This window comes from Oncorhynchus tshawytscha, linkage group LG06 (genome assembly GCF_018296145.1).
Source record: "Oncorhynchus tshawytscha isolate Ot180627B linkage group LG06, Otsh_v2.0, whole genome shotgun sequence".
In the NCBI taxonomy this organism is placed as follows: Eukaryota; Metazoa; Chordata; class Actinopteri; order Salmoniformes; family Salmonidae; genus Oncorhynchus; species Oncorhynchus tshawytscha.
In genome coordinates this window covers 41,201,506-41,226,428 of record NC_056434.1, presented here as the reverse complement: position 1 = coordinate 41,226,428, position 24,923 = coordinate 41,201,506, and the positions used below count along the sequence as shown (strand labels likewise).

The window sequence follows — 24,923 nt, the reverse complement described above, 5'->3', positions numbered from 1 at the left end:
CTACATGTACGTATTACCTCGACAAACCGCTGCCCCCACACATTGACTCTGTACCAGTACCCTCTGTATATAGCCTTGTTATTGTCACGAACGTCATCAGGGTGGAACGACCGGACCAAGGTGCAGCATGGTGAACGTACATTTCTTTTTATTTATAAATGCCACCAACAAACCAAAGAATACGGCCACAACCGTGACGCTTACTTCGGCTATACAGGCCACTAACAAAGTCAACTACCCATAACAAAGGTGGCAAAAGAGGCTGACTAAGTATGATTCCCAATCAGAGACAACGATAGACAGCTGTCCCTGATTGAGAACCATACCCGGCCAAAACATAGACATAGAAAACATAGAAATAAAGAAACTAGAATCCCCACCCTAGTCACACCCTGGCCTAACCATAATAGAGAATAAAAGCCTCTCTATGGCCAGGGCGTGAGTTATTTTACTGCTGCTCTTTAATTATTTGTTACTTTCTTTTTTTTGTTTTTACTTATCTATTTTTTACTTAACACTTATTTTTCTTAAAACTGCATTGTTGGTTAAGGGCTTGTTACATCATACATTTGTTGTATTCGACGCATGTGACAAATACCATTTGATTTGACCAGGGATGTTCTCTTGATAAGTAAGTGAATTGGACCATTTTCCTGTCCTGCTAAGCATTGAATATGCAACAAGTACTTTTGGGTGTCAGGGAAAATGTATGGAGTAAAAAGTACATTATTTTCTTTAGGAATGTAGTGGAGTAAAAGTAAAAGTTGTCAAAAATATAAATAGTAAAGTAAAGTACAGATACCTTAAAAAACTGCTTAAGTAGCACTTTAAAGTATTTTTACTTAAGTACTTTACACTACTGGTGGTAATATAGATTTGTAGTTCTTATTATTTTGTTGTGCAAACCAACGGCCATATAATTATATTTATATGCATATGCTATTAATTGCAAAAACATTTATACAAGGAACTCTTGTTCAACTTTTATCTTAACAAAAAACTTTTATTACACAGACCACATCATACAGTCACAGACAACTTTTGACTCCGTCACCAGAAACACCACCCAACATTGCCTCAAGAAGTAGTTTTGTATCTTTCACCTGTTTTACTTGGACTAGGATTTTGGGTGGATAAACTGTTCATAGATCTGTGCCCAAGGAGATCTACCCAGACAGAGCCTCCAGGAACAAAACTGTTTCTTTACCCAATCTGAGGTCCCCAACCCATAAAAACGGTGAGGAGCACTGCTCTATCGACATGCTCACACTCATAAACTTGTGCTACATATTTAAAGTGCTTTTGAATGCATTAGTGTGCTAAGTACATCAAGGGGATAGTGTGCTAACCACTGGTCATAAATAACATCTTATTAGGTAGCATACCCAGGCAGGTAGTTTCCCAAACCATGTATTTAGTGCATGTTAGAATGTGAACATAACAACACATGTATCTCATTTGAAAGTGAACTTTGCATTGTCACAAACTGCGTAAATAAAACATTTGTATTATAAGTGTTCTAAGCCTTCCTCTTGTCACATACCAGTGAGATATTCTAAGGTTTCTAATATATTTTACATGCACATCATATGGCCCTTTTATACAGAGACATGTTTTATTGCCCAAGATGACAGATTCACAGCATTAAGGAATCCTCAGTGTGTTTATTCAGAATACATGCTTGTTGTAGATTGTTCTGCCATCACTGTTCAGTTTAGGTTAGCAATTGCTCAGATATACGATTGATGGTGGTTGCTACACATCCCCCCCTTGTTAACTGCATCATACCTGGTGAAAGGTGCTATTATATGCTAATAACAATTATACTAACTACAGTACTCTACTTCTCATTCGTTAACTTCAGGGGGCATTGTTTTTGGTGAGTAATGAGCAACCACAATAACCAAGTCTTACTGACGCGGCATTGGACATAGGGTGCTGTTGTTGCTCTCAATGTGGTGGCGCGTGGCAACGTAGGCCTATGGTGAAAAGGTAGGACAGTCAAAAGCAAAGCATTCAGATGCTGTGCATTTTATTGTGTACAATGCTTTCTATATCTAGGTATAACTTCCCTTATTCTTCATAACTTCCACAAGAAGAGCTGGATATGACTGTAATGTCCAGCACTCTCCCTGAATGAGTCCAGGTTTCAGTTGAAAAGCAGTGCTGGCGTAAAGACCACTGCACATTGAAAGGTCATGAAAACAGTCACTTCTACTGACGTTGAGAGGTTGCAGGTTTGGAATACCTTTCGTAGATCCATAGCATGGAGATTTTAACTTGAATGTTGGCAATAATGCATATGCTTGCCTATATTAATTAAAGTGAAGGTGTTTCTGAATTTGACATTTTTGTTAACACATGAAAATCCATCCTATGACTTCTCTTGTGGATGGATCAGCAAACCTTACCTAATAAGTGCACTAGTGGTGTGAGAGGAACCCATTAAAAGGTGCAATCTGTAACTTTCATTCCCAGTCAAAAGTACTGCGCATGCACTTGTTTGTATGGGAACTTAAACGAATGCAACCATTTTTTTTTGCTTCCGGGCTAAATGTGCAAATGGTAAAATGTAAGTTGCATATTGCACCTTTAAGGAGCCCAGTCTTCTATAAGGTAAGTGCGTTCTCACTTTGCCTCCTCTCTGTCTTCTGTATGGTCAAATGACACTGATTAACTAATGGAATATTTATGTGTGAGCACACCACAACAACTGAGATAGGGCTACATAGAGTCTATAGATTATTTATAGTATGTAAACATTTTTTAACTTGTGAGCGTAAACATTATTGCCACAAACAACATGATGTGATATTTTGCATATATTGCATTGGCTTTCAGTACACTTCGATAGAGGGACCATAAGCAATAGTATGAATGTTTTATAAACATGTTTTCATAATGTGGCTGTTGGTGAAGCAGTCTTTATGGAATTCTATACTGAACAAAAATAAGTGCAACATGTTAAGTGTCGGTCCCATGTTTCATGAACTGAAATAAATGATGCCAGAATTTTTCCATACGCACAAAAAGCTTTTTTCACTCAAATTTTGTGCACAAATATGTTTACATCCCTGTTAGTGAACATGCCTTCTAAAGCCAAGATAATCCATCCATCTGACAGGTGTGGCATATCAAGAAGCTGATTAAACAGCATGATCATTACACAGGTGCATTTTGTGCTGGGGACAATAAAAGGCCACTCTAAAATATGCAGTTTTGTCACACAACACAATGCCACAGATGTTTCAAGTTTTGAGGGAGGGTGCAATTGGCATGCTGACTGCAGGAATGTCCACCAGAGTTGTTGCCAGAGAATTTAATGTTAATTTCTCTACCATAAGCCGCCTCCAACGCTGTTTAAAAAAGATTGGCAGTACATCAAACCGGCCTCACAACTGCTGACTACGTGTAACCACGCCAGCCAGGGACCTCCACATCTGGCATATCCAGACAGCTGATGAAACTGAGGAGTGTTTCTGTCTTTAAAAAAAAGCTTTTGTAGGGAAAAACTCTTTCTGATTGGCTGGGCTTGGGCCTGGCTCCCCAGTGGGTGGGCCTCGCTCCCAAGTAGGTGGGCTTATGGCTTCCCAGTCCAACGCATGGCTGCGCCCCTTCCCAATCATGTGAAATTCATAGATTAGGGCCTAATTTATTTAAATATACTGATTTCCTTATGAACTGTAACTCAGTAAAAATTTTGAAATTGTTACATGTTGCATTCATATTTTTGTTCAGTATATACAGTACATCCTGAAACTATTCAGACCCCTTGACTTTTCCCACTTTTTTTTATAGTCAATCTACACACAATACCCCATAATGAAAAAGCAAAAACAGTTATTTTTATAGATATTTTTTGCAAATGTATGAAAAATAAAAACAGAAATACATTATTTACATAAGTATTCAGACCCTTTGCTATGAGACTCAAAATTGAGCTCAGGTGCATCCTGTTTCCATTGATCATCCTTGAGATGTTTCTACAACTCGATTGGAGTCCACCTGTGGTAAATTCAATTGATTGGACATGATTTGGAAAGGCACACACCTGTTTATATAAGGTCCCACAGTTGACAGCGCATGTCATAGCAAAAACCAAGCCATTAGGGCATAGAAATTGTTCTCAGACCTCAGAAACAGGATCGGTCGAGGCACAAATCTGGGGAAGGGTACCGAAACATGTATGCAGCATTGAAGGTCCCCAAGAACACAGTGATCTCTATCATTCTTAAATGGAAGAATTTTGGAACCACCAAGACTCTTCCTAGACCTAGTCGCCCGGCCAAACTGGGGAGAAGGGAATTGGTCAGGCAGGTGACCAAGAACCCGGTGGTCACTCTGACAGAGCACCAGAGTTCCTTTGTGGAGATGGGAAAACCTTCCAGAAGGACAACAATCTCTGCAGCCAGACGGAAGCCACTCCTCAGTGAAAGGCACATGACAGCCTGCTTGGAATTTGCCAAAAGGCACCTAAAGGACTCAGACCAGGAGAAACAGGATTCTCTGGTTTGATGAAACCAAGATTGAACTCTTATGCTTGAATGCCAAGCGTCACATCTGGAGGAAACCTGGCACCATCCCTACGGTGAAGCAAGGTGGTGGTGGCAGCATCATGCATGGAAGCAAACCGGTTAAGGGCCCAAAAAAGTGACACTTTCTTTTTGGCACTGAAACATATATTTTTTTTTTTAAATCCCTGGTAGGGGGAAATGCAGGTTTTAACTAATTAAACAACAAATAATATGATCTACAATGTAGATTCTAGATTCTACATGATCAGTCTCTGTGTGTAAAATAAAAAGTGGTTAATGTGAACCTAACTCAGATTTAAAAAAAATAAAATAAAAAAAAAGGAACAGAAAGCAGCCTCCCGAGTGGCGAAGTGGTCTAGAGATCCTGGTTCGGGTCCAGGCCCTGTCGCAGCCGGCCGTGACCGAATAATCCCCCCTCACCTACACACAAGTGTTACTGTCAAGTTCAACACAACAAAAGCAATATCTTGGGCTACACTGTACATTACTACATTGTACACTTTCTGCCTGTGGACATCTGTTCTACAATGTGTCAGCAGAGCATGATACTCTTTGTTGGCAGAAGTGAGCTCTTTCAGGCAGAGAGCACACCTGGCATACCTCTTTTTATCCACTGTATTGAAAAAAATGAGAAAGAAGGAAAGTGTGTGGTGTTCCTTTCAGCTCTATAGTGGCATCCAGCTTAAGCCAGGCCCAGCTCCAGCTTCACTTGATCCCTGAATGCACTTGTATAACAAGCAATGCCTCATTTTCACCTAATTCTCTCATTCTGAAAATTAACCACATACTGTAGAGAGAAAACATTAGTTCGTTAGCTAGTTAACTACTCACACAGATTACCAGGGTCCAGTGGAACAACTAACATGTTATAACTTGAGGAATGGCAAGAAGTTGTATAACGTTACCAGTTAATACTAGAGCGAATTGGTTAGGTCACTAAAGTTAGCTCATCTGATGTTGTAACATTAGCTGTCTGGCTTTATTAGCCAGCTAATTTTGACACCATAAATAAACTCAATGATTTGATCAGTTAAATTGGCTAATGTTGCTCACCATTTCTCTGGCTAGCTAACAGAGAATTCGATCCAGCTAATAAGATACTTAACAATGCTAACAATACTTGTTCTACCACACTTTCTCCCTCACCTCAAACTTTCGAAATGCCAGTTGTTTTTCGGTTACAGCTCATAAAGTACGCTTCATTACCTTCTCACCTACCTCTTCGTTATCCGTCAGGGAACGCGCTGCTGTAAAATAGCAGCCGTTCCGCTCTCCGTTGTCTTTCCAGAGCGCGCGCTGATGCTGTAACTAGCAAATTGGTTCTCTCTTCAGTCGCGTGCTGCAGTATGTTGTTATGTGAACGATTGGCTGAGCCTTGGATTACAGCCAGTGTTGCTCCAAACGTGCATCACCCCTGCTAAAACGTTTCTCATTGGATCTACACAAATCACGAAGGCAAACTATTTTGTATTCAAAACGGCGAATTTAACCGAAATGTGACTGTTTGGCATCCTTGATCATGCTGTGGGAATGTTTTTCAGCGGTAGGGACTGGGAGACTAGTCAGGATCGAGGGAAAGATGAACAGAGCAAAGTACAGCACGATCCTTGATGAAAACCTGCCCCAGAGTGCTCAGGACCTCAGACTGGGGTGAAGGATCACCTTCCAACAGGACAACGACCCTAAGCACACAGCCAAGACAACGCAGGAGTGGCTTTGGGATAATTCTCTGAATGTCCTTGAGTGGCCAAGCCAGAGCCCAGACTTGAACCAGATCAAACATCTCTGGAGAGACCTGAAAATAGCTGTGCAGCGACACTCCCCATCCGATCTGAAAGAGCTTGAGAGGATCTGCAGAGAAGAATGGGAGAAACTACCCAAATACAGGTGTGCCAAGCTTGCAGTGTCATCCCCGAGAAGACTCGAGGCTGTAACCTCTGCCAAAGGTGCTTCAAGAAAGTACTGAGTAAATGGTCTGAATACTTACACTACCGTTCAAGAGTTTGGGGTCACTTAGAAATGTCCTTGTTTTCCATGAGAACATACATGAAATTAGTTGCAAAATGAATAGGAAATATAGTCAAGACGTTGACAAGGTTATAAATAATGATTTTTAATTCAAATAATAATTGTGTCCTTCAAACTTTGCTTTCGTCAAAGAATCCTCCATTTTCAGCAATTACAGCCTTGCAGACCTTTGGCATTCTAGGTGTCAATTTGTTGAGGTAATCTGAAGATATTTCACCCCATGCTTCCAGAAGCACCTCCCACAAATTGGATTGGATTGATGGGCACTTCTTACGTACCATACGGTCAAGCTTCTCCCACAACAGCTCAATAGGGTTGCGATCCGGTGACTGTGCTGGCCACTCCATTAGAGACAGAATACCCTAAATAGTTCTTGCAAAGTTTGGAGCTGTGCTTTGGGTCATTGTCCTGTTGTAGGAGGAAATTGGCTCCAATTAAGCGCCGTCCACAGGGTATGGCATGGCGTTGCAAAATGGAGTGATAGCCTTCCTTCTTCAAGATCCCTTTTACCCTGTAGAAATCTCCCACTTTACCATCATCAAAGCACCCCCAGACCATCAAATTGCCTCCACCATGCTTGACAGTTGGCGTCAAGCACTCCTCCAGCATCTTTTCATATTTTTTTTTGCGTCTCACGAATGTTCTTTGTGATCTGAACACCCCAAACACAGATTTGTCTGTCCATAACACTTTTTTCCAATCTTCCTCTGTCCAGTGTCTGTGTTCTTTTGCCCATCTTAATCTTCTATTTTTATGGGCCAGTCTGAGAAATTGCTTTTTCTGCATTGAAGGTCAGCATCCCAGAGTCGCCTCTTCACCGTTGACGTTGAGACTGGTGTTTTGAAGGTACTATTTAATAAAGCTGCCAGGTGAGGACTTGAGGCGTCTGTGTCTCAAACTAGACACTCTACTGTACTTGTCCTCTTGCTCAGTTGTGCAGCGGGGCCTCCCACTCCTCTTTCTATTCTGATTAGAGACAGTTTGCATTGATCTGTGATTGGAGTAGTACACAGCTTTGTACGAGATCTTCAGTTTCTTGGCAATTTCTCGCATGGAATAGTCTTCATTTCTCAGAACAAGAACAGACTGACAAGTTTCAGAAGAAAGGCCATTTTGAGCCTGTAATCGAACCCACAAATGCTGATGCTCCAGATACTCAACTAGTCTAAAAGCCAGATTTATTGCTTCTTTAATCAGGATAACAGTTTTCAGCTGTGCTAACATAATTGCAAAAGGGTTTTCTATACGCCTATGTACAGTTGAAGTCAGGAGTTTACATACACTTAGGTTGGTATCATTAAAACTCATTTTTCAATGACACACAAATTTCGTGTTAACAAACTATAGTTTTGGCAAGTCGGTTAGCACATCTCTGTCTGTAAATAATTTCTAACAATTATTTACAGTCAGATTATTTCACTGTATCACAATTCCAGTGGGTCAGACATTTACATACACTAAGTTGACTGTGCCTTTAAACAGCTTGGAAAATTCCAGAAAATTATGTCATGACTTTAGAAGCTTCTGATAGGCTAATTGACATCATTTGAGTCAATTGGAGGTGTACCTGTGGATGTATTTCAAGGCCTACCTTCAAACTCACTGCCTCTTTGCTTGAGATGATGGGAAAATCAAAAGAAATCAGCCAAGACCTCAGAAAACAAAATTGTTAACCTCCACAAGTCTGGTCCATTCTTGGGAGAAATTTCCAAATGCCTGAAGGTACCACGTTCATCTGTACAAACAATAGTACGCAAGTATAAACACCATGGGACCACGAAGCCATCATACCACTCAGGAAGGAGACGCGTTCTGTCTCCTAGAGATGAATGTACTTTGGTGCAAAAAGTGAAAATCAATCCCAGAACAAAGGACCTTGTGAAGATGCTGGAGGAAACGGGTACAAAAGTATCTATATCCACAGTAAAACGAGTCCTATATCGACATAACCTGAAAGGCCACTCAGCAAGGAAGAATCCACTGCTCCAAAACTACCATAAAAAAGTCAGACTACGGTTTGCAACTGCACATGGGGACAAAGAGCGTACTTTTTGGAGAAATGTCCTCTGGTCTGATGACTCAAAAATAGAACTGTTTGGCCATAACGACCATCGTTATGTTTGGAGGAAAAAGGGGGAGGCTTGCAAGCCGAAGAACACCATCCCAACAGTGAAACATGGGGGTGGCAGCATCATGTGGTGGGGGTGCTTTACTGCAGGATGAGCTGATGCACTTCACAAAATAGATGGCATCATAAGAAAGGAAAAGTATATGAATATATTGAAGCAACATCAGTCAGGAAGTTAAAGCTTGGTTGCAAATGGGTCTTCCAAATGGACAATGACCCCAAGCATACTTCTAAAGTTGTGGCAAAATGGCTTAAGGACAACAAAGTCAAGGTATTGGAGTGGCCATCACAAAGCCTTGACCTCAATCCTATAGAAAATTTGTGGGCAGAACTGAAAAAGCGTGTGTGAGCAAGGAGGCCTACAAACCTGACTCAGTTACACCAGCTCTGTCAGGAGGAATGGGACAAAATTCGTCCAACTTATTGTTGGAAGCTTGTGGAAGGCTACCCGAAACTTTGACCCAAGTTAAACAATTTAAAGGCAATGCTACCAAATACTAATTGAGTGTATGTAAACTTCTGACCCATTGGGAATGTGATGAAATAAATAAAAGCTGAAATAAATCACTCAACTATTATTCTGACATTTCACATTCTTAAAATAAAGTGGTGATCCTAACTGACCTAAAACAGGGAATTTTTACCGGGATTAAATGTCAGGAATTGTGAAAAACTGAGTTTAAATGTATTTGGCTAAGGTGTATGTAAACCTCCGACTTCAACTGTAGATATTCCATTAAAAATCAGCCGTTTCCAGCTACAATAGTCATTAGCTACAATAGCTACAATAGTCAATAGTCAGGTGTGATTTACAACATTAACAATGTCTACACTGTATTTCTGATCAATGTGATCTTATTTTAATGGACAAAAAAATGTGCTTTTCTTTCAAAAACAATGAAATTTCTAAGTGACCACAAACTTTTGAGCGGTAGTGTACATAAATGTGATATTTCATTATAATTTTTTTTTATACATTTGCAAAAATGTAAAAAAAACTGTTTTTGCTTAGTCATTATGTGGTATTGTGTGTTGATTGATGGGGAAAAAACTATTTAATCCATTTTAGAATAAGGCTGTAACGTAACAAAATGTGGAAAAATTGAAGGGCCCTGATTACTTTCCGAATGGACTATAGATTGTGTGCTTTTCTAAAATGTGTTTAAAAGGCTTCAAACCGTATGTCTTCCCTATTCTCTTTCTTATCTTTTTCATTAAGAGCTGCTTCCTCTCCAAGTCAAGAACATGACCAACAAATGCTCCATTCAACTGTGCAGGATCTACAAAGGTAATGCTCCTGTGTGCATTTCACCGAAGTCTTCATGTGTGGAGAGAGTAACAGCAGTCAGATGACTATGTGTAGATCAGAACACATTGAACCACTATCCTCTCTTATGCTCCTTCTCGTTAAATCTTCAACACTCCAGCTAAAAATTCTGGTTCAGCACCATCAGCACTCGCAATCAGTACCTTCACCAGAGGAGTAGTGAGGTATGAGCACAGCATAACTAGGGGTTAGGGGGACAATGTGGTTTTTGGCTATAGGTGGGATGGGATGTGTGTGTCTCCTCCTCAACACTCCCCAGCAGAGATCAGTTCCCCCCCGGGTCTCTCAGACAGTCTGGCCCCCTGGCCTCTAGCCTCCTCTTCCTCCATACTGAGTAGCTGATGCATACTGAGCAGCTGGTGGGGAGGGATCCGAGTGAAGACTGCAGGCTGGGCATCTTCAGGCTCCTCTTGCTCGATCAGGGGTTCTATAAGGTGGCGGTCAGCAAGAAATGGTGGGTTAGGGCTGGGAGTGGCACCGTTCATATAGGTGCTGGTGGGGACGGTCATTGTAGAGAAGACTGTGTTGGTGGATTCTGGAGTGCGATCTTTCTTTTCTAAAGAGAGAGAGAGAGAAAACAGAACGGTACACAGGCCCAGAATTTTTCCAGACCACATGACCTAACCCGGAAAAACATTAGACCCTAGTTATAGCCTACTTGTACACTCTTAGAAAAAAAGGTGTGATCTAGAACTTAAAAGGGTTCTTCAGCTGTCCCCATAGGAGAACACTTTGAGGAACCCCTTTGGTTCCAGGTTAAAAAAAAGGTTTCAATCTGGAACCTAAAAGGGATATTATCCTATGGGGGACAGCCAAAGAACCCTTTTGAACCCTTTTTTCTCAGAGTGTAGCCCAGGGATCATCAACTACATTCAACCGTGGGCCAATTGACCGCAAGAAGCCCAAACAGATATGTTTGACTAACACATAACCAACTCAAACCTTGCTTACATTTGTATACAATCACTGATTTCACAGGTTTCTAAGATTAAAATCACTGATTTCCTGGTGTTTTTACAGTCTTATGTCCAACAATGAAAATTATGCACACCATTATTATTATTATTTATTGAAGTTTTTGCTCAGAAAACTTGAGGGGCCAAGTAAAATCACCCGTGGGTCGCCAGTTGGGCAATCTTGGTGTAGCTTATAAGGATTAATTGGTAATGAAAAACTCTGGGTTCTATATATTGCAAATAAACCTCACCATTCCATTAAGTGAAGTGTTCTGTTAGTGGGCTATTTTTCACCTTTTTCTCCTTGATCTAAAACATCAACCAGAATCAGAGGACACAGGAGTATATATAGAATATGGTTTGGTTGCCTTGGTGACAGATCCCTCCTGAGATTAGGCATGGCAATCTTACCTGTGATAGAAGCGGAGACATGGACAATGGTGTGTGTGCCCTCAATGAACACCGAGTCCAGGGTGTGGTCTGGGGGTAGAGGCTCTGCGCTGACTGTCTCTACTTTGGTGGGCTTACGGATGGTCAGCATGTACGGGTGGACATCCAGGGAAAAGTTGCGACTATGCTTCTTCTCCAGCGTGCTCATATCTGCAGTCGGCATTCAACAGATTCAACAGATATGGTCAGCGGAGATGGAACACAACAGTGGGACTGAATCGTGCACAAATTGCACAACTTTATGAACATGAGCATGTGACATTCCAGAAGCAAATATTTTAGTCAAATATACAGAGTCCTATAGCAAAATTCTGAGTAACCATAAACGTTACCTTCATTTACCCTAATTTTCTACAGTAATGTCACTGCTCTCAGTACAGTACCTTTAGCAGAGTACTGTGTGCTCTTGCTTAAAGGAGCGACGTAGCTCTCTGCCACTGTTTTCCTCCTCACCAGTTTGGGCTTCTCAGGCTTAACGCTGTTCTCCAAACGCGTCATTGTCAGAGGTTCCTTCACAATGGACATGGACAATTAGTACAATTATCCCAAGTAGGAATAGATTATTAAAGGTATAGTTCACTTTTTTTTCCTTACCTAAGGTTTTCCCCGACTTAGTAAGGGTTACCTCAGGTTTTAACAAACTTAAAAACAATTTGGAGGAAATGACATCACCCTAATAAATTAGCAAAAAAGCTCTAACTTAAAAAGTGAACAATCCCTTTAACAGATATAACATTGGTAGTTCTGATTGAAACCGATTAGGTTCTCTGCCTTTAGAGAGTTCTAATTGAGTACACATCTCTTGCTGAGAGCCTAATTTATCTATGGGCCTTTCAATCGGAAAAGGCCCATGTCAAGTCTTCACAATAAACGCTGATAAGAATATCGCTGATATTGCCCTGGTCCACTGAGTACAACCCACTGTACAGTAAGTGGTACTTTGGTTTTTCAGCACAGTGGGTGAAGACTATTTTACGGCTTATATTAATTTACATTATTATCCTCCGGTATTAACCTGAAGGAAATTCACAGGTATCTTGAGGCCAGGCAAGTTACAAGATTAACAAGCTAATTTGGGTCTAAAATCTGGAATCTTCTCTTTTCTTTTCGTGGTAATTAGTCATAAAATAAATAAACTTACTAGGTGTAATTTACCTTTAGACAAACATATAGTGTTTCCAGCCTATTATAAGTGGCCAAAATATGCAGACCTTTGACAGGCAACATTTAGGCCTAGTGTATGGGGTCCTACCTTAAAGGGCTGCGGGAGAGGGTTGGAGCTGGGGATCCACTTCATCTTCTTGCGTGGTCGTTTGATGACCAGTGGCTCCCCTCCCAGCTCCCCTACCCCCAGGAGAGAGGGGTCCATATTGGGATCTAGGGTCTGGATGCCTGAGTCCCTCACTGTGGGCGTGACATCTTGGTTAGACTGGGCCAGCGCGGCCAGCAGCTGCCTCACCACGTTGTCATACATGAGGTCGCTCTCATTGGTGATGAAGTCCAGGCGGTTGAGTGACTTAATGTGGTCACGGTTCTCGTTACAGAACATGGCCAGAATGTTGATGTCGCAGAACTGGGACTTCTGCCAGCGCCTCCGCGTCTTGATGCCCACCTTGTGCAGTTTGTCGAACACAAAGTTGGACTTGCGCACCACAAACAGGTGCAGCAGGTTGACCAGGATGACGAGGTTCATGGTGCTCAGCAGGGCGATGTCCACGGCGGCCATGATCCTCTGCAGCTGCACGGCCGGCAGTTTGCAGTTGACGCTGAGCCTCAGCTCTGGGATGCTGCTGGTGTCTGGAGGCTCCCCCAGGGCACAGCTGAACTCGTTCTGGCGCTGGCGGTGCCAGTAGGCGCTCAGGTAGGAGATGGGGATGGAGCTGAGGCAGATGATGGCCAGGTGGCGCCCCAGGTACAGCTTGGCCAGGAAGTTGCTCTGGCCTCGTCTCTCCAGGTACTTCTCAAACAGGTTCTGCTCGGGGCTCTTCTCCTTCTCCGCATTCTCAATGATCTCACGTCTCTCTTTCTCAGTGATACCCGGTCCTTTAGACTGGATCTGCTTCTCGATTTTAGGGGCCCGGCCCTCGGCCGCCCGGTGGTAGCAGTTGTCTATCTCGTGAAGCAGAAAGTTGAGCTCGGAGGTAAGTCTTGTGGAGGCCATGAATTCCCAGCCGAGAGCAGGGATGTACATGATGCCAGCAAAGGCCAGCAGAGCATAGGGCAGGAACTTGTGCTCGAACAGCGAAGGTCGAAGTTCAGGCTCCACCCCGGGTACGGCGTCATGCAGCTCTGTCCAACAGTAGCCTCGCGCGTACAGGGCCTGGTCACGGGTGAAGTTGTGAGGTGTGTAGCAGTAGATTGACTCCTCTGAGAGGGAAAAGATGGAGAGAATTAGTCGTCATAATGAGACATTACAACATGACTGATGTTTATGGACGTTTGTCATCTCTACAGTAAGTGAATGAAATGAATATACAATTAGTTCAATTGAATTGCCAAACTTTTTACTGTCAGTCCTTATAAGAATAATGTTCATTCTATTGATGTTTCTTATGTGGGGGGGAAATAGCATTGATCCATTTCATCATACAGTACCAGTCAAAAGTTTGGACACACCTACTCATTCAAGGGTTTTCTTTATTTTTGCTATTTTCTACATTGTAGAAAAATAGGGAAGACATGAAAACTATGAAATAACACATATGGAATCATGTACTAACCAAAAACGTGTTAAACAAATCAAAATATTTGTTATATTTCAGATTCTTCAAAGTAGCCACCCTTTGACTTGATGACAGATTTGCACAATCTTGGCATTCTCTCAACCAGCTTCACCTGGAATGCTTTTCCAACGGTCTTGAAGGAGTTCCCACATATGCTGAGCACTTGTTGCCTGCTTTTCCTTCCCTCTGCGTTCCAACTCATCCCAAACCATCTCAATTGGGTAGAGCTCAGGTGATTGTGGAGGCCAGGTCATCTGATGCAGCACTCCATCAATCTCCTTCTTGGTCAAATAGCCCTCACACAGCCTGGAGGTGTGTTGAGTCATTGTCCTGTTGAAAAACAAATAATAGTCCCACTAAGCGCATACCAGATGGGATGGCGTATCGCTGCAGAATGCTATGGTAACCATGCTGGTTAAGTGTGCCTTGAATTCTAAACAATGTCACCAGCAAAGCACCCCACACCATCACACCTCCTCTTCCATGCTTTACGGTGGGAACCACACATGCAGAGATCATCCGTTCACCTACTCTGCTTCTCACAAAGACACGGCAGTTGGAAAAAAAATCTCAGATTTGGACTCATCAGACCAAATGACAGATTTCTACCAGTCTAATGTCCATTGCTCATGTTTCTTGGCCCAATCAAGTCTCTTATTATTATTGGTGTCCTTTAGTAGTGGTTTCTTTGCAGCAATTTGATCATGAAGGCCTGATTTACACAGTCTCCTCTAAACAGTTTATGTTGAGATGTATCTGTTACTTGAACTCTGTGAAGCATTTATTTGGGATGCAATCTAAGGTGCAGTTACCTCTAATGAACGTATCCTCTACAGCAGAGGTAACTCTGGGTCTATCTTTCCAGTGGCGGTCCTCATGACAGCCAGTTTCATCATAGTGCTTGGTGTTTGTGACTGCACTTGAATAACCTTTTAAAGTTCTTGCCATTTTCCAGGATTGACTGACCTTCATGTCTTAAAGTAAAAATGGACTGTCATTTCTCTTTGCATATTTGACCTGTTCTTGCAATAATATGGACTTGGTCTTTTACCAAATAAGGCTATCTTCTATATATCACCCCTACCTTGTCACAACAAAACTGATTGGCTCAAATGCATTAAGAAGGAAAGAAATTCCACAAATGTACTTTTAGCAAGGCACACCTGTTAATTGAAATGCATTCCAGGTGACTACCTCATGAAGCTGGTTGAGAGAATGCCAAGAGTGTGCAAAGCTGTCATCAAGGCAAAGGAGAATCTCCAATATAAAATATATTTTGATTTGTGTATCACTTGTTCGGTTACTACATGATCCCATATGTGTTATTTCATAGTTTTGATTTCTTCGCTATTATTGTACAATGGAGAAAACAGTAAAAATAAAGAAAAACCCTGGAATGAGTAAGTGTGTCCAAACTGTTGACTGGTACTGTATGTCTGAAGAGCTCTCAGGTTTCATTCATCCCTGGAAGACAAGGATCGCCTCGTCCATCTGATACAGACCACAGTACCCTCCAAGCTCCTCATTCAGCTCAGGGCCCTGGGTCTGAATCCGGTCCTGTCTAACTGGGTCCTGAACTTCCTGAAGGGCCGCCCCCAGGTGGTGAAGGTAGGAAACAACACCTCCACTTCACTGATCCTCAACACAGGGGCCCCACAAGGGTGTGTACTCAGCCACCTCCTGTACTCCCTGTTCACCCATGACTGCGTGGCCACACACGTCTCCAACTCAATCATCAAGTTTGCAGACGACTCAACCATAGTAGGCCTGATAAGCAACAATGATGAGACAGCCTACAGAGAGGTGCAAGGAAAATAACCTCTCCCTCAATGTCAACAATCGTGTACTTCAGGAAAAAGCAGAGGAATCACACCCGTATCCACATTGACTGGACTGCAGTGGAGAAGGTGGAAAGCTTCAATTTCCTCGCCATACAGATCACTGATGATCTGAAATGGTCCACCCACACAGACAGTGTGGTGAAGAAGACGCAACAGTGCCTCTTCAACCTCAGGAGGCTGAAGAAATTTGTCTTGGCCCCTAAGACCCTCACAAACTTTTACTGATGCACAATTGAGAGCATCCTGTTGGGCTGTATCACCACCTGGCATGGCAACTGCACCGTCTGCAACAGCAGGGCTCTCCAGATGTCACAGGAAGGCCAAAAAGATCATCAAGGACAGCAACCACCCGAGTCACGGCCTGTTCACCCCGCTATCATCCAGAAGGAGAGGTCAGTACAGGTGCATCAAAGCTGGGACCGAGAGACTGAAAATCAGCTAGTATCTCAAGGCCATCAGACTGTTAAATAGCCATCATTAACCGGCTACCACCCGGTTACTCAACCCTGCACCTTAGAGGCTGCTGCCCTATATACATAGACATGGAATAACTGGTCACTTTAATAATAGAACACTACTCACTTAAAATAATGTTCACATACAGCTTTACTCATTTCATATTATATACTGTATTCTATTCTACTGTATTTTAGTCAATGCCACTAAGACATTGCTCGTCCTAATATTTATGTATTTCTTAATTCCATTATTTTACTTTTAGATTTGTGTGTAATCTTGTCAATTGTTAGATATTACTGCACTGTTGGAGCTAGGAACACAAGCATTTAGCTACACCCACAATAACATCTGCTAAATATGTGTATGTGACCAATACAATTTGATTTGATAGTGCTGATTCATGGTATAAAACCGAATGCAGAGGAGACTGAGGAGGAGGCATCACTTCAAGCCACACTTGTATTCCATCCACTCTTTCCCTGTTATGCTGAGCACGGTAGCAGCAAGGCCATTCGGCTGCCGGCTGCCGACTGCCAAGGTCTGGGTGGTTCAGGGGCAGATCTGTCCCTGAGGCGCACTTGTGACTTTCATTTAATGAGTGTTGGACCGAGCATGACAACATTGCACACTGAGTGCAGAGCGCTGAGTCAGGTGGCTGGGGGACGAGTACTGTGTCTGTGAAAAGGCTGTTTTTCAGGCTTGACAACTTTTATTTTATTGTTCTTTATTGTTCTTCCACCTATATTAGGAGAGTTAAATCCACCAGAATGTGCACAATTTGAGGGCACTAACCAAGTACATCAATACAATAAGTGTGTACAATTTGAGGGCACTAACCAAGTACATCAATACAATAAGTGTGTACAATTTGAGGGCACTAACCAAGTACATCAATACAATAAGTGTGTACAATTTGAGGGCACTAACCAAGTACATCAATACAATAAGTGTGTACAATTTGAGGGCACTAACCAAGGACATCAATACAATAAGTATTGCTTTGTACTTAAATGTAATATTGTGCACATTACACTGCTGTCATCGGTTGCTGCCATGGCACTTCAGATGTGTGTGCGGCCTATCGAATGAGTCCTATGGGTGACCCATGTTTTCGAGTTTTGGGGAGGAGCAGTGAGGAAAATGCAGAAATGGGCTCCGCCCAACACTATGTGAAATGCTCAGTCACAGCTGGTTGGTGCTGCTATGCAGACAGCCTGACTCAGCATTAAGCTACGCCCCCACCTTCCTCTCCTCTCCCTCTCTGTTCACCAGAGTGGCCCAGCCTAATGTCTGCACTGATCTTTCTCACATCAAACACCAAATACATTGCATACTAACCCTCAACTCCCCAGGTCTCTCTATGGTGTTCAATCATTCTGATAAAAATAACATAGAGCACCCTTGCATGTTAGACATTCTGAATGCCAATGTTGTTGGGGCTTTGTCTGTGAGTGCAACCTTTGTTGTTGTTTTTTCTATATACCAATGTCATAGCATGAATAACATGAAGCTACTACAGCTGACTACTACAGTATCTGTGCTCTGGTTCAGTGTTAAGTGAGAGGCTGATGTGATGAGTCAACAACAACACATTAGGACAGAACGTTCCCAGCCTGCTGTGTGTGTTTGGGGTTTGCAGCACAGCACGGTCACAGACCCCTCTATGGGCACTCTGCCAGACCTGGGTTCAAATACTACTCTAAATCTTAAATGCTATTAGCGTTTGCTCTGGTCTGCCTGCTGTGCCAAATGGGTGGGGTTTGTACTGTTGCAACTATTCTACTGGTTCAATTACCACAGACAAGCTCAATCAAGCACAGTATTTCAAATGGCTTCAAATAGTATTTGAACCCAGATCTGCCGTCTGGCCGACCCACTGACCTGCGAAATTCCTTGTGAAGACGAGTGTGACAAGCAGGATGGGGATAATGACGGTGCCGATGGTGACGACGCGGTCAAATGGTAGCTCTAGTTTGAGCTGGACCATGAGGCCGGCCAGCATGCCTCCCTTCTCATCCTGGGAAGAGCCAGGCAGAATCAGCTCCTTCAGCTTCTCCCCCGCCAGCAGAGCCGTGGCCATGTCTAAGTTCTGCTCAAGGATGTTCTGCATCCGGCCTGAGAAGACAACTGGCGCCCCCTCCTCCTAGCTACCTCCACCCACACACACTGGGCTACTTCCACACACACAGGACTGGCTGTCTCCGGGCCAGACCTGGTTATGAGGCTATGTAAAGTCAGTAATGGCTGGGTCTTGATGGATAGTCTCTTGGGTGTCTTGGGATCTTCACTGACTATGAGTGGGACCTCCCACCTTTTGCCCCGTCCTCCTAGCTACCTTTACTCACACAGGACAGTCTGGGGTATGTTCACTGAGAGTGAGTGGGACAAACAACGCTCTCTGACTGTCTCTTCCAACATTGAGGAAGGACGTTAGGTTCAGTCAGTGGTTTTCAGTGTGTTCCAGTTGTGCTGTGTACATTCTGTGCTTTTGTCCACACACAGTGTGTCAGGTTGAAGAGAGGACATATGATCTTTCTCTCGGTTCTCAGAGTGTGGTTCCTCGCAGATGAGTTTGTACGTTTGTACCGTGCCCAGAGAAACAGGGATACCTCCTGTCCTTCTTCCTGTGAAAGACAGATTGGCAATTAGTTTGATTTAAACATACAAAATGTTGGCCTTTTTTTTTCCAAAAAGAGACTGAAAAGATAAAACACAAGCTTAGTGAACATTAAAAAGAGTTGAAGTAAGTTATCTGGTTAGGATAATCTCTATAATTAGAGAAGCACACAGGTACACCATTTGGCAATTAACTGAAAGGCTGTCTCATCCAGTGTTCATCCATATATATTTTTTAAATTTAACCAGCCAAGTCAGTTAAAGAACAAATTCTTATTGACAAAAACAGCCTACCCTGGACCAATTGTGCTCCGCCCAATGGGACTTCCAATCACAGCCGGATGTGAAACAGTGACACCTCTTGTACTGAAATGTAGTACCTTAGCCTGCTGCGCCACTTGGGAGCCATATTATCTATATGATATAAATACTAGTATTACTATGTGTCACCTTGTGTGGCTATGTGCCTTAAATACCCACTCGGTAGTATTGGGGGCTCAAGTACAGTGAAATGCCTTTCTAGCAAGCTCTAAACCCAACAATGCAGTAATCAATATCAATGTAGTACTAAACATAACATAAGGTAGAACAAAAAAACTGAAGAAATAAGTAAGCTATATACAGGGTCTGTTCCAAGATCATATTTACAATGTGCAGGGATACTGGAGTGATATAGGTAGATAATGTATGTATAGGGGGTAAGGTGAATAGGCATCAGGTATATGTGATAAACAGAGTAGCAGCAGCGTATATGATGATTGTATGTGAGTGTGTGTGTGAATGTGTGCAGACTCAGTATAAATGTGTGTGCATGTTATGTGTGTGTGAGCAAATGAAGTGAGTGTGTGAGTTTGTGTGTGAGTGTGAGTGAGTGTGTGTGTGTGTGTGTGTGTGTGTGTGTGTTTGTGTTTGTGTGTGTACAAGGGTCAACTCAAGATAGTCCGAGAAGACATTTTGTTAGCTAGTTAGCAGTCCTATGGCTTGGGAGCCTGTTGGTGTCAGACTTCATGCACCGCTACTGCTTGCCATGCAGTGGCAGAGAGAACAGTCTATGGTTTGGGTGGCTAGAGTCTTTAACAATATTCCGGGCCTTCCTTTCACACCGCCTGATATAGAGGTCCTGGATGGCAGGGAGCTCGGCCCCAGTGATGTACTTGGCTGTGCGTAGCACCCTCTGTAGCCCCATGCGATCAAGGGTGGTGCTGTTGCCACACCAAGCAGTGATGAAGCCAGTCAAGATGCTCTCAATGATGCAGCTGTAAACCTTTTAGAGAATTTGAAAAAAGTAGTCTGTAAATAGCTCAGTAGTCTGAAGGGCAAAGTCACCCTCTATGATGAGAAAGAGGACCTTGGAAAGCCTTACAAAGCTTTTCTGCACTGCCGAGTACAAGGGCATTTGTTTATTCCCAAACAAAAAAAAATGATTATTTTTGTATATATATATATGTCAATCAATATTATCAGATTGCGATTTATATCATGTTATTGTTTGTCATATGACATATGCTCATATTCTGGTCATTCAGAGAGAGCAAACTCCCATGCACATCGAGGGGGCCGTAGCGGATAGAGTCAAAAGCTTCAAGTTCCTCGGTGTGCACATCAATGACAACCTGAAATGGTTCCTTTTCACACAGACAGCGTGGTGACGAAGGTGCAACAGCACCTCTTCAACCTCAGGAGGCTGAAAAAATTTGGCTTGGCCTCTTAGACACTCAAACTTTTACAGATGCACCACTGAGAACATCTTGTCGGGCTGGATCACCGCCTGGTACGGCGGTCATCAAGGACATCAGCAACCCGAGCCACGGCCTGTTCACCCTGCTGCCACCCAGAAGGAGGAGACAGTGCAGGTGCATCAAAGCTGGGACAGAGCGACTGAGAAACAGCTTCTATCTACGTCCAGTACCCTCCCCTGAACCTTAGTCACTATTCTAGCCGGCTACCAGCAGGTATTCTACCCTGCCCCTTAGAGACTGCTGCCCTATGTACATAGAGAACACTGGTCACTTTAATAATGTTTACATACTTTCTTCCACTTTATATGTATATGTGATATTCTAGTCACTCATACTACATAACTTATTTTTACGTGTGTTTTGTTATTTCATTATTTATTGGTATGTATTTTTTAATTGCTAGGTATTACTGCACTGTTGGAGCCAGAAACACAAGCATTTCGCTGCACCTGCAATAACATCTGCAATTCTGTGTACGTGACGAATAAACTTTGATTTGAAATTATTCCCCCTGGAGCTGTGAGGCATTATCTTTATTGAACACTATGTCCAACCTGTGGATGTCAAATGTCAGACTCCAGGACACCTGTCAGGGATGCCTCTTAATGCTGTGTGTGTGTGTGTGCAGGTGTGCGTGTGTGTGTGCAGGTGTGTGTGTGTGTGCAGGTGTGCGTGTGTGCAGGTGTGTGTGTGTATGCATGTGTTTGTGTGCGCCCCATTGCCACTGCTGCACTCTGCAAGTGAGGAGGGGGTTGCTGCTGCTGCATGCACACTACAGGAAGGTTACGTGAATGTCCTTCGAGAGGATTGCGATCACATTGTCCCGGCTCACCCCACCGCAAACACCCCTCCCCTCTCTTTCTCTCCATCTTACTTTCTCTACCTCTCTTTCCATCTCTTTCTCATCATTCACACAGAAGCTTGCCCATTCATTCTGCAGATAGAGGGGAAGAGAGACTGTAATGATTATATTGTGCAAGGACAGAGGGACGGGAAACATGTCTACTAACTGGATTGTTTGAATCATGACTTACTCCATAAAATGGCTTCCCGGACCCTCCCCTCCCTGCCCCTAGCTGAGACCAATCATTAATATTATAACAATTTGGTTTTCATAGAATTCTGCTCTATTATGCCCTCCAATAATAGCGTTTCTACTTTTTTACTGTTGAATGCTATGAAGCGTTACATTTCTCAGCGTATGCATGATACAATTTATGATGACGAATGGAATGTATCAGAGCGTAACATACTGCAATATGTAGAATAGAATGAAGTTCATTTACTGTAAAAGTATCTGAAATAAATCACTGTGAGATAAACTGTCAACTTGTCAAGCTGCCAGTAATGAAACATTAGTCATGGGTAGCGACAGTGCTGACTTGTAAGGATGAATAGATAACACGCTTTTACTCATTTTGAAGATACAGGTGTAAGGTGAAGTTGCCTCTAGACGCAGATCTGGGGTCAGTTTAGCATTTTCCCAACTAATAGTTAAGGTTAGGATTGGGGGACAGGAAGTTGATCTTAGATCTGTACCTACTAGAGGAAACTTCACCCCGGAGCGAAGATGCAGTGGGACCCTCTTTGTGGGACCCTTGGATCACGGAAGAGAAAGCCCTGAGACAGAGGTGAAAGGGCTGCTTCAACTTGGGCACAAAAAAATAAAACAGTATTTTCTTTAGGCTACTGGTGTAGGCCACATTTATGACCTGATGATTCTTGTAAATGTTTGTCCCACAAGTCCAAATATCTGGTTTACAACCAACAGTTGCCAATTGTAAATCAATGTAGTCTTGTCGGGGACAATATCACATTTCAAACACTCAGCTTCTGGCAGTGGTGAGCCCTTGGCAAAAGTCCTACAACAGTTTATGCCCCACAGTTGAACATTTTTTTAAAGGGATGCCCACATTCACTAGCTACTGTAAACCACATGTTTGGTTATGGCTGTCCCTGTTTTATAGACAGTCGCTGCTGGTGTAGACTCACTTTTGCTGAAGCAGTTAACACAATTCACTGTATGTTTTAAAGGAAAGTGAGTGGAACTGTGTGATCTTTCAAGTACTCTCACCGGTCCTCCTCATTTTGAGCATTAGTGAACATCCATTCCGAGTGTGATCCTCAATTTATAGATTGGCCTCCTTCCAAAAAGAACAAGCTACTCTTGTCATAAAGTTGTCATAAAGTGGGAATGGTGTAATCTTAGGTCAACAATGTCTGCAGTATAACACCAATTCAATCTGTTATAGGCTAGCATTCTTCAAGTGCACAAATAACAGGTTGAGCCAACTTAAAAAGATAGTTATCCCTGCAAACAATAGCGATTAGGCTACCCCTACTACACCAAATGCAACTCCCTTGCTAAACGAAAGGCTCCAATAACATAACAATGAAGCCATCGTGGTTATATTTATATGCTACTTACTGGCTATAATATGATATTACAGGGTTTCCTCTACTAGTCTAGTGACATTTCCCAAGAGTCATTCTCAAACATGCCGCACTGTTGGTTTGACTAGTCCTCCACAGGCTATTGGCTACTTTACATCAAAGGAGCAGTACACGAAACACTGCTTGCTATAAATCACGCCGTTTCAGCGTGGAGCGGTGGACAGCTCCTGAAATGTAGATGGGATGCTGAAGAGCTGAGTGTGAGTCTGAGAAGGGTGTAGTAAGGACTCGTACTAGACTTTCAGCTCTGTGAGATTCAATAGGCTACCTGTATTAGCTGCAGTCCACCTGTCCATATTGGTGACAGGCACAGGAAATTCAGCGTCCATCTATAAGGAAAATATATCAGCCCGAGAATTTACTGTGGATTCAAATTCGCTCATTTACACAAAGAGAGGAAATAATGTACTCACCGGTCCTGTGCATCCTCGGCCTGCTAAGAGTTAATCTGCAGTGCGGGCGAGCCGCTACAGCGTCTATCAGGGCACACCGGTTTGTTCCGCCTTTACCCCTCCTCACCCTCCCCTCCCGGTTTTGTCTCTCCTCTCTTCAGAACCAAAGACGCAATAATGCATTAGGATTCAACTAATTATTGCTTCCACGCCCCTTGCCCAAATTGAAACGATAAAATACTGATTTAGATGTATATTTGACTGTGTTGTGAAAACCCGGACAACGGGTTGTGATCTTCAGATAGGGAAACAAGCGCGAAACCTTGGATGTACTCTAAATGGGATCCTTGGGCCGTCCAAACTCTGACGTCACCCCAGTGAAGTTTAAATTTAAAATAGTTAAGTTTAGTCTCATTTATTAGGGTCCCCATTAGCTAAAGCACATGCAGCAGCTACTCTTCATGGGTTCCACATAAAACGTAGGCTATAAATATATGACAAAGTAAATTATAGACACGACAACATAAGATATTAAATTAAATTCAAAATATTTAAAACAAATAAGAGTTATATATTGGAAAGACACCAAGAAACAACAAAAATACTATTTACACACAATTCCTATATTCATATTATTATATACAGTACAGTTAAATTCGATATTTAGAAAGAGGAGAGGCGCTGTGATACAATATGTTTTTTTATCTGTTTTTTTTAAGATACACTTGCTCTCTGCCCAAGTAACATCTGGTGGCAGAACTTTCCATGATAACATGGCGCTGTACAGAATTTAGCGATGCATTATCTTTTTTGTTTTGTGTACAGTGAAGAAACCCATAGTGGCATGTCTGGTGGAGTATGTACAGTATGTCTGTTTGAAGTGCATGCAAATAGATTATACAAGTGGTTAGGAATTTTCAACACATACATGTTTCTTAAAAATAATAGAAGAGAAGTAGTCCATTTCTCCTCAACCACCAACCATGAAAGACTGTCATGCATGTTGTTGATGTTAGTTCTGTATGTGTAGTTAAAGGGCAAGGCGTGATGCTCTGTTTTGAGCCAGCTGCATCATTGCTAGGTCTTTCTTTGCAGTACCTGACCATATTGCTGGACACAGTATCAAGATGGGACAAGATTAGAGCCTGAAATCTAATACAGCTCCAACTATCGTCTTATTATCCATTTAGTTTAGCTATTTAATTTATCCAAACGTTTAAGATCGGGGTTAAGGTTAGATAAGGGTTATGGTCAAGGTTATGGTAGGGGGTTAGG

The 24,923-nt window shown here is 42.6% G+C and overlaps 1 protein-coding gene across 2 annotated transcripts; it reads right to left on the bottom strand.

The window, feature by feature from the left end:
- Positions 1 to 9,712: 9,712 nt before the first annotated feature.
- Positions 9,713 to 23,950, bottom strand: panx2 (pannexin 2). 2 transcript variants are annotated; one of them, XM_024398910.2, is made up of 7 exons: positions 23,670 to 23,950; positions 23,525 to 23,585; positions 18,329 to 19,071; positions 12,677 to 13,791; positions 11,808 to 11,934; positions 11,386 to 11,574; positions 9,713 to 10,574 (listed from the first exon to the last, which is right to left on the bottom strand). In XM_024398910.2, exons 3-7 carry the CDS (start codon positions 18,555 to 18,557, stop codon positions 10,264 to 10,266), a joined length of 1,971 nt encoding a protein of 656 aa, XP_024254678.1. In that variant the 5' UTR covers positions 18,558 to 19,071; positions 23,525 to 23,585; positions 23,670 to 23,950; the 3' UTR covers positions 9,713 to 10,263. The 2 variants fall into 2 exon arrangements, with proteins under 2 accessions (XP_024254678.1, XP_024254679.1); XM_024398911.2 differs by lacking the exon at positions 23,525 to 23,585.
- Positions 23,951 to 24,923: the final 973 nt, after the last annotated feature.